Below are 9,388 nucleotides of genomic sequence, written 5' to 3'. Positions count from 1 at the left end.
CTGCCCGGCTTCTCCCACCACCATAAACAAGATAACTTCGAGGAAACAAGAATGACACTCACTTTGCAGCATTAATTAGATGAGTTGTACCATGATCCCAGCCTTGCACGGGAATTTCTATCACTATCAAGTAGTCTTTTAGCAGCTGCTCTTTCTCCCTCTCCTCTGCATCTGTCAGAAAGTGCACGCTCAAGTCCTCAAATCTGCCTCGTTCACTGGTGACCAGAGGGACAGCCCGGATTTCTGTGGGGAAACAAGATAGGTGAGCATATATATATATTTTACCAAGCAGGAGTAACCACAAGATGCAACACACAAAGGTGTCACCACTGCTACTGAATTTCAGAGAGAGAGGAGAACGGCTGGCCAGAGCAACTGGTTTCTAAACAGTGCCACTGGGGGAGGACGCAGACATGTCTGCACCACAAACCTAGCCCCATCCCACGGGAGTTTTAATGTCCCCATAGCAATTTTCTTCTCTGTGTGGGCAGCATTGTAGATCTTAGTTTGTTATGCCTTTCCACGGGATGATGCCCTAACCTGAACCTAGAGAACTGCTATCCATTCAGAAGACATGCATTAAAAAAGGCAAAGCATATATCTCATTATCCCTGCCAGGCAGTGGTACACTGCTGAGAGACCGTGTCCTTCAAAGCTTCTTCTCTTATGATGGTGGGTGGAAAGGAGGTCAGAACACAATGAAGGAGAGGCCAGCCTTTGGCTGATCCCAGCCTGCAAGCAGGTGACTTTTACTGTACTTTCAACCGGCATTTTGAAGACACCCTTTAGTTTCTATTCAGATTTACAGTCAAAACTGCTTCTGCTCACATTTTAAGCATGTATTCCAAAGGAATCTTTTACATTTAACTTTTGAAATGCAAATCTAAACCAGATTATATTTTAAATGCTTTATCAGCATGACGATATTGAAGAAGCTACATAAATAGCAAACAAGGTACTTGAAAAATACCTGGCCCACTGTCCTTCAGAGTCACTAGTGGTGTAAAATGCATATTGTCGTAGCCGAGCACAATTGGGTATCTGTAGCATTCTTCAGCTGGCCAAAGGAGAGGCAAGTAAATACCACCGACGTTCAGAGGAGCAAAACTGGAGCCTGACTGTAAACTTCTCACCACTTTATCTGCATAAGGAAGAAAAAGAAAACACAAATAAACACAAATAAGTACGTGCTACAGGCAAGAGAAAACATATTCTGGGCGTTTAGAACAATTGCTGAAAACGCCTCTTTTGAAATGCATCTACCTGAAAACAACAATTATTGAAGTAAGATTACTAACACAGCACACAGTAACATGGTGAGATGACTGTCTGGGCAACTCACCTGCAAGGACAATGACTGGCCTTCTGAGGATGTTAGCAAGGATGAAGATGTGGATTTCTTCCAGTGCATTATATGGAAGTCTGTTTCGAGCCCCAGATGTTTCTGGGGAGGTCATTTCAATGAGGTATTCCCACTCCTCCTCCCAGTTCTGAGGAAAGAAACATCCATGAGCAACGCTTCAAAGACACGGAGGTCAGGAACCAACTGCAGCACGACAGTGCTCAAAATAATCGTATTTTCCCATTTCCTCGAAAGGAAGACTATTTCTGCTCTCCACTAACGGCGGAATCCACGAAGCCAAAAAGCAAATGAAATCAGCAAGGCAATGCTGACGAGCACTCAGAAAACAGCATGATTCCCTCAGGCCACCTTACCCGGGTGTCATAGTGGAGTCCTGTTTCTACAAACTCCTGGGATTTAATAGCCTCCCGCTGCCAGCGGAGCTTGAAATTCTGTGTGTCAATCTCCCTGAGTGTGCTAAACAATGTTTTTCTTAAGACGAGGTCGATATCTTCAATACCCCACATGTACTGTGATGCAGCATGCATGAGGCAATTTCCATCACCTGCAAAAAAAGAAAGAGTCCGTTATTTTTAAATGGCTACTTAAATAAAACCCCACAAGTGTGGGGGATGTAGAATTACGCTGCGCATATGCATATTCCCTGTGCACTTCTCTCTAAGCCTCGGACAGAAGGGTTTTAACAAGAAGACCACAGCTATGAGCTCTCTGCTCAGAGATAGAAAAGAAGAAAGTCCCCTCTACTGGTTTTCTCCCTTCACTGGTTGGTGTTAAGCTGTCATTCAGCAATGGTGGGAAGCCTGCCCCTTATCTATCTTACTTAACTTTGACTGATATCATGAACCAAATTTTGGGGTCAATGGCAAATGTCAAACACAGTTGAAATAGCTTTTAAACACAACAAAGTCAACTTAAAATTCCAAAAGAATGTGTAAATCTCCCTCATCAGTGTTTATACAAATATACACCTGATGACACAGGGTAGAGATAATGGAAACCTCTAAGACAATAAATACCATAGTAACACCAAGCCTCATGTCCCCTGATGAGCACTGCATTGGAAGGCTTGGCACTTGGCTGTGCTTGATGGAGGAATTGTAATTAAAGAAAAAAAAAGAAGAAGAGAGACAGAAAGGGAAGAGTAGGTGATTTATGTAAAGCAATTGTAGGAACACCTCTTGCCTTCCTCTCGGAACTGACAGCATGCTGTGCTGTTAAAAGTTTTATTTAGAGGGTTGTTTTTCTAAAATACAAAATTAAAACTAAATAAATGAAAAAAATAATGATTCGAATTTCATTTAGAAACACTCCTTGCATTGAAAAAGTCCTCTTTACAGGTAGGAAGGAAAGCAATGTTCTGCAATTTCAGAGGGGCAGAAACCAAGAATCAGAGGAGTTAACTAACTTAATTAAAAGGTGTGACAAAGTATGCCTATGGCTGGGTTTCAAATTCTATCTCTAGCCATCTTCTTCAAAAGGGGATGTCTCCCTTGAAAGGGAGACAGCAAGAATCACTGTCATATCCTCAGATTCAAAACTAGGTCCGGTGTTTACTACAGTGGTAAGCAGATTCACTGAATACTATGAAACCACAGCAATTTCCTTGGAATAGAGGACATCAACCACGGCAAAGCTAGTAGATTTTTCTCATGTGGAAAAAAACCTCACCCAAAGGACACCCACAAAAGACTTAAACCCAGTTTGCCACATGCCTTATGAACTCAAGTTTGCCATTTGTGAACACTTTACTACTTTTTCTATGAAACTGCAGAGAAAAACCTACAACAGACTCCAGAACCTGAAAAAAGGTATCATTTGAAATCCACTTAACACTTCATAAATTGCCATGGACTCAGTGCATATCAGGTTCCTTCAACTGCCTTCTGGTCTCTGAATGCTGTCTTGCAAAGCTTACTTCAAGTCTGCAGGCTGCTTATTTGAGCTCAAAAATCAGGGAACAACATATAAGACAGAAAAACTGACTGGGTTTCCTTCTGACCAAGAAAGATGACATATTAATCCCGTTAAAATTTTCCCTTTGCAAAATCTAGAGCAAAGATAAGATTTTTCTTTCCTCTCTCTCTGAGAGCTCACTTTCAGTTCTTTATTGAGAAGCGCTGCCCAAAATTCCTTACACAGCACTTGGAATTCCCCTGTGCCGTTTGACTAGCAATTGAGCAACAGTTGTACTTTTTGTTCTGCGGCATGCAGGGCTGAGCAGCGAAGCCTCCCTCGGACTTTCCCGGGGGGTGTGGCTGGGCGAGCTGGAATGAATGCCGATTCATTATACAAGTGAAATCTCTACAGCCAATAGATGCTGGAATTTTTAATTTTTTTTTTTTTTAAAACAGTTTCGATTTTTATACCTCCTACTGCTTTCCTTCTATCCTCCATTCGCATGTCTGCAAAGAAATGTGTGGTGATTCAAAAGGGCTTTTTTTAATTAAAAAAACCCCCACCACTCCACAAACTCATGTACATATTAGGTAAAATATACATCGAAAGATCCCATAGGAAATACTTTCTCTGTTTTCAACAATTAAAACCTTCATTAGAAAAAAACCCAGAATTTTCTGAAGAAAGCCCACCGTTGACTGAAAGAACTAATATATTCCTCCCACATCTATGGGTTAAGCAGCCAAATGCTTTTTAAAGTATTCTTCATGCCACATGGGAGAAGACCACCCCCGTGTTATTTTCTGGGATAATACAGGGCTTCTGCAGGCTTCTGTCCCGTTTTTCAGGGATCCTCTCCTTCAGTCCAGTCTACCTTCTCTCTCCTGCAAAGGTCCCTCGATGCGACTACTTTGCATAAACCACAGGTTCCCAAAGCCACTCCTTCTACACATGCACTTAATGACCCTAAAGTACTGAACTGAAGCCGAGTTCATTGGCTGCACGGGGTACGGGGGGACCACAAACCGAGCCCTTGCTTTGCCTTCCCTCAGCCTGCCCTAATATTTCAGCATCTTGTCTATTGGTACGCTTGCTCACGGATGGGATCCAAGTCACCAGTCCACAAATTGGTCCCATTTGTTAACACTGGCTGACAATCATGAGACAATGCAAGAGGTCACAGTTATTGAATACAGTGTTGTCAGGAACAAGGGTCTGTCCAGGCAGTGCTAACCCCTGCAGAACTCATTAACAGGAGATGGGGGACTCCAAAACCATTGCTCTTTGCCCTGAGCAAAAATTACGCACGTTGCCCATTTTCCTAGTAAATCTGTTAAAGTGTATCTCCCGGGGTGAAGTTTTGAAGACGCAACACTTGGAGTGATGTTACCTTCCTAGTACCTGCAAAGCGCTGCCTGTCCTAGCTGCAACTCCAGTCCTTCTGGAAGTTCAACACTACGCTATCTCCATGCACAGCCTAGTTACAGTCATGAGAATTTTACACACGTGCAAAAGCCCACGAACAGGTCAGTGCCTCTGTGACAGTTACAGAGACACACATTAGGATCAGGCTCTTCTGGTCACAGGTCACAGCAGTGACATCTACAGGGTTTTATGGCTTTTGCACAACACAGCCACGTGCAATCAGACTGAGAAGTATGGTAGAACTTGGGATGGGAAGAATGTGGACTAGGAAGATAAGGGCAATGTGTATATAAACAGATATGAAAAGAAGCGTCCACAGAACATAGCGCAAGGACTTCAATGAGGCTGCAGGTCCACCACACCCAGTGTTTCTATAACCAGTGTCATCTGCTCCTTGAGCAAAGAATATGTATTTTGCACGTTCTTGGAGTCCTCACTGTCCCAGTCGACCTTGCCGGTTTGGTGCAATCTGTGCTGTAGGGAATCCTGAGTCCAAGTTTGCAGCTGCGTGACCGTAAGTCATAGCCATTACCAAATCTTTCCTCCACTGAATGTGAAATGCCCAGCGACTCTTACAGTCATGTGCAAAAGTTTCCTGCTCAAGACTGTGGACACACGTACCCTATTCAGCAAATCTTTGCACTACTGCTGTACCTTTTAATTTACAGCACTTGATGCAACACACATAAAGTAATCCAAAAGCCAAGTCCTAAAGCCAGCACTGACCCTTGAAAGAAAAGGGCACTGCAAACTTTGTGCTGCACAACGATGGCTGTCATTCACACACACGGGAGTTACTGGTGAGCCCTGAGGGAGGGCAAGAGCTGGCAAACCCCAGCAGGTAGCTGAGGATGAGGGAGCCGGCCGGGTGCAGGGCGCTGACTCCAGGGCCAGCAAGGTTAGGTTCCCAGAGGCTCCGTGTCCAGGATGCTCCCGCCAGCACTGCTGTTAAAGCTGGATCAGCAAGTAAACCTTGCCTGCCAGCTACAATGGCAGGGCTTATGGCAGGATATTAACTTCTGCTATACATACATGGGAACACATCCCTGTCACTCAAAGCATCTGAAGTCTCCTCTTGCCTGGCATTAAGGGCCGTTCAGCACTTCCGACGAGGCAGCCGACACATAGGAGAGTCGGATTCACGGAAAGGCAATGGGTTGCAAGTCCAGGTTCCCACCTGGTATTTTGCTCTGACGTGCCACAGGTTATCTGTGAAATTTTCAGGCTATTCATAATACCGTGATATGGGCAGGGGACTGCTACAGCCTCAGGACAGTACATCATGTGGAAAGAATTTTAGTTTACAGACAAGATTAAAAGGCACCACTTTTTTAAAGCCGTGCGCTTCTGTGTCAGTAACGTGAACTCAGATGCTATTAATAAAGGTGCTACGTTTGTATTACCTGTTTTAATGCAAGTGCAAAGACCTGCTCATAACTTACCATTAGTCTTCAAAGGGACAAGTCTCCGAACTTCCATGCACCAGTTGAGCTTCCTCTGGCGCTCCAGGGAAGTCTGGGTGGCCTGGTCAGTCAGGGCCTTCTGAAGTGTTTCCCGAAACTGAGGACAAAACTGGCACATCCTGAACATTTCTATGGTGTATCTGTGCATAGTCCTGAAGTGGTGAATTATTCCACTGGGGGGTTTGACCAGATCTTCAGGTGTCCTCTCTCTAATCTTCATGGCTTTCAGCATATTGCTCTGATACAAAGCTTGAGGAAGGATGTGTTGGCCAGCCATGTTTCTAGAAGACATCTGAAATGAAAAAGGATCCTTTTATTGGCATGTTAGTGTCCTTGCATCACAGCACTATCACTTCTGCAGGGATTGAGAATGCACTTTCAGGGGCGGGATTCTGGCTGCAGTTTTGCCTAAAACAAGCACAGAGTGGATGCAGTCCACTGAGGCTTATACAGATGATGGTTTTTAAAGCTCGTATCCATCAGCCTCTCTGCATTACTCAGGTACAGACACTGACCAGCTTATTCCAATCATTTGCTGCTATCACTTACTGAGATATTAAAGAGAATTTATTCATAACTAAGGAAATTGCATCATCATTCAAAAAAAAAAAGGCATTTAAATCAAAGTAAGGATAAAAGAAGGCATGATCAAGGAAAGGGAAAATTATCCTGGAAACTTAACTAATTGATAATTGCACAGTGTAATCCCATATGAACTTGCTGAACTTTCAGCACGTTTCAAGCTCTTGTTTTGATGACATGCCAAATAAAGCAGATAACGACCATTTCAGATTTCTGCAGCCCATACATTCTGAGAAGTGATGCTTGGTACAGTAAAAAAAGAGCCCCAAGAATTACATGCCATTCTAGTATCTGTCCCATACTTACGGTGGCCGAAGATGGCAAATGAGGAATTTGTAGCAGAGCAAGTACTCAAGGACAGACTTATGTTACTCTTCTTGAGGCTCCTTATATTTTGTGAGCAGTAGAGCTACTGCACAGAGGTGCTTGTGCCACGTGTGGGGGTGCAGGCTGCAGTGCCGCTATTACTCAGCGGTTAAGTCAACATAGCTGAAAAAGCATTTCCACTTGGCTCAAAAACCCCAATATTTTTCCACAGTGGGACATGTAATGTTTGCTACCCTGCATCCCTTTCTTCAGTATCTCTGGCCTCATGGGCTACAGCAGGAAGAACAAAAAAACCCCATAACCTCAAACTGTCTGTACTCTCTGAAATACTTATTCAGAGCACGCTAACTCTGTGGCTAGCTAGAGCCAAATGTAGGGACCATATCCCTCAGAACTCCTGTGCACTACAGTAACACCACCACCAACCGTTTTTTTACATGGAGAGACTCCCCATGCTGTCCACGTACATTACTGCTCTGTTTAAAAACAAAGCAAAATTTCTATTAAGACAAACAAAGGTATGCATGCCTAACATGTTTAGACTACAGCTGGTCACGTTAGGAGAGCCCATCATTGTGATTATGAATCTAGAGACAAATATCAAGCCGTAAGTATATATCAAGGTCTGGATACATACCTTGCCAAGTACAGGGAGACAAGAAGCAACTGAAAACTGGTTTATGCAACTATTAGGAAGTTTTCTCATGGAGATGGGAGTCTGGAGGGCCAGAGGGAGAAGAATAAGAACTACAACCTGACAGACTGACCGGGAAGGGACTCCCAGGTCTGGGGAGGCAGAAGACCCCTCTTGCACAGAAGGACTTAAGCACCTCCTTCCCCACAGGGAACCAGCTGCTCTCTCCTCTTCACCCAGACACTTCCATTGGTGACATCCACCTCCAGCCGCCCAGCTGGAGTGCTGGAAAGGACCCTGTCAGGGTAAGAGGGGACCTCAAACTCCTGCTGCAAGAGCTACCCTCTATAACCTCTCCAAGAACCAGCTGATTGAGAGACTCAGTGGACATCCTGTCAAGCGCTAAATAGAGGCAGGTGAAACATGAGATGCTGCAAAGTTCTTTCTGCTCAGTCCAGGCAATGTCATTCACACAGTGTTTCTTCTGCTCCTGTAAGAGCACTAGGGACAGGGCTCAGAGCTGTCACATCTTGCAACATGCAGAAAAGGTTTCCTTTAGCTAATAAAGATGGCATATTCTTATCATTCCCCCACCAACGTACAGCCTTAAAATGGAAATAGCACAGCTTCTTATCCACTCCCCCCACCAATATAGTTTTACACATGCTATTTATGTAATCCTATATTTAAATGTATGGATGATTTAAGAAATTAAATATAAACAACCGCTTATTAATGTTTAATAACCACAGCTATACTTTGCTCCGAGATGACCAAAATACTGAAGACCTTACTTATGTAAGTAGAGCCATTGAGTCAATGGGATTTTTTTACATGAATAAAGGCTAATCACATGATTAAGAACTACCGGCATGGACCCTTGAAATGGTTATTTCCAGCTTTAAGTAACAAAAAGTACTGAGTTTACAGAAGCATTCACTGAAACTACGTTATTCAGTATTATATTCTACAGGCATATTTTCCCCCCTGCACATGGAAATTACTGTCTATGCTATTTACGGTCATTAAATGTCAGTCAAGGCAAAAGCTGAGCAAGCCTTATTTTCAAAAACAATGCGATGAAACAAACAGAACTCAATAGCCACCTAAGCTAGAGATTTAAAGAATAGAAAGCTCAGCTACAATTATAGTAGTTTATACTGTACTGTGCTGTACTGTATGCTATACTACTTTAACCTTTTGACATGTAATGACTACGAATTCTCAGAGAAGAACAGCTGTAAACAATGATTAAATAGCTATCTGAGGCAGCATCCTTTCTGAACACGTAATACTGAGGATGTCGGGCTTGGGAAAGCTGAACGCTGTTCTGAGACCTGCAAGTGGCTTCATAAAGTTATTTTAATTTTCTGTCCTCTATCTGGAAACTGGCAATAATAAACTCTTTTCCATACAGTGCGAGGGCAATACTAAATAAACATGCTTCATACACCTTCAGCGCCCATGGATTTCTATGCCTGGCTCTTTGTCTGAGCGCTTGGTACAGAACTAAGCGCATTATCGCTCTTCACCAAAGAAGACGACGAGGACTGAGGGTATTTCATATACCACAGGACTGGTTTACACGGCTTAGTTCCCTAACTGACTGGCCTGCTGGAAGCAAGCGTATGCAAGGTGGAAACGACGGCCGCTATTGCCACCTGCCAGCTGTACCGGAGAAGGAGCTCAAAGCAGACA

General features: G+C 43.6%; 1 protein-coding gene across 1 annotated transcript in view; it reads right to left on the bottom strand.

The window, feature by feature from the left end:
- The window catches only part of TNFAIP3 (tumor necrosis factor, alpha-induced protein 3), an 11,410-nt gene extending 4,986 nt beyond the window's left edge, over window positions 1-6,424 (bottom strand). Inside the window, exons 1-5 of the mRNA XM_009319091.1 lie at window positions 6,127-6,424; window positions 1,717-1,907; window positions 1,343-1,490; window positions 971-1,141; window positions 63-243 (exon numbers count right to left, since the gene is read on the bottom strand). Coding sequence (XP_009317366.1) covers window positions 63-243; window positions 971-1,141; window positions 1,343-1,490; window positions 1,717-1,907; window positions 6,127-6,424 — 989 coding nt within the window. The remainder of the gene's footprint in view (window positions 1-62; window positions 244-970; window positions 1,142-1,342; window positions 1,491-1,716; window positions 1,908-6,126) is intronic.
- Between the last annotated feature and the right edge of the window lie 2,964 nt (window positions 6,425-9,388).

This window comes from Pygoscelis adeliae, unplaced genomic scaffold (genome assembly GCF_000699105.1).
Source record: "Pygoscelis adeliae isolate BGI_AS28 unplaced genomic scaffold, ASM69910v1 Scaffold172, whole genome shotgun sequence".
NCBI lineage: Eukaryota > Metazoa > Chordata > Aves > Sphenisciformes > Spheniscidae > Pygoscelis > Pygoscelis adeliae.
The sequence above is the reverse complement of the archived record's forward strand: the minus strand, read 5'-3'. Positions and strand labels throughout refer to the sequence as shown.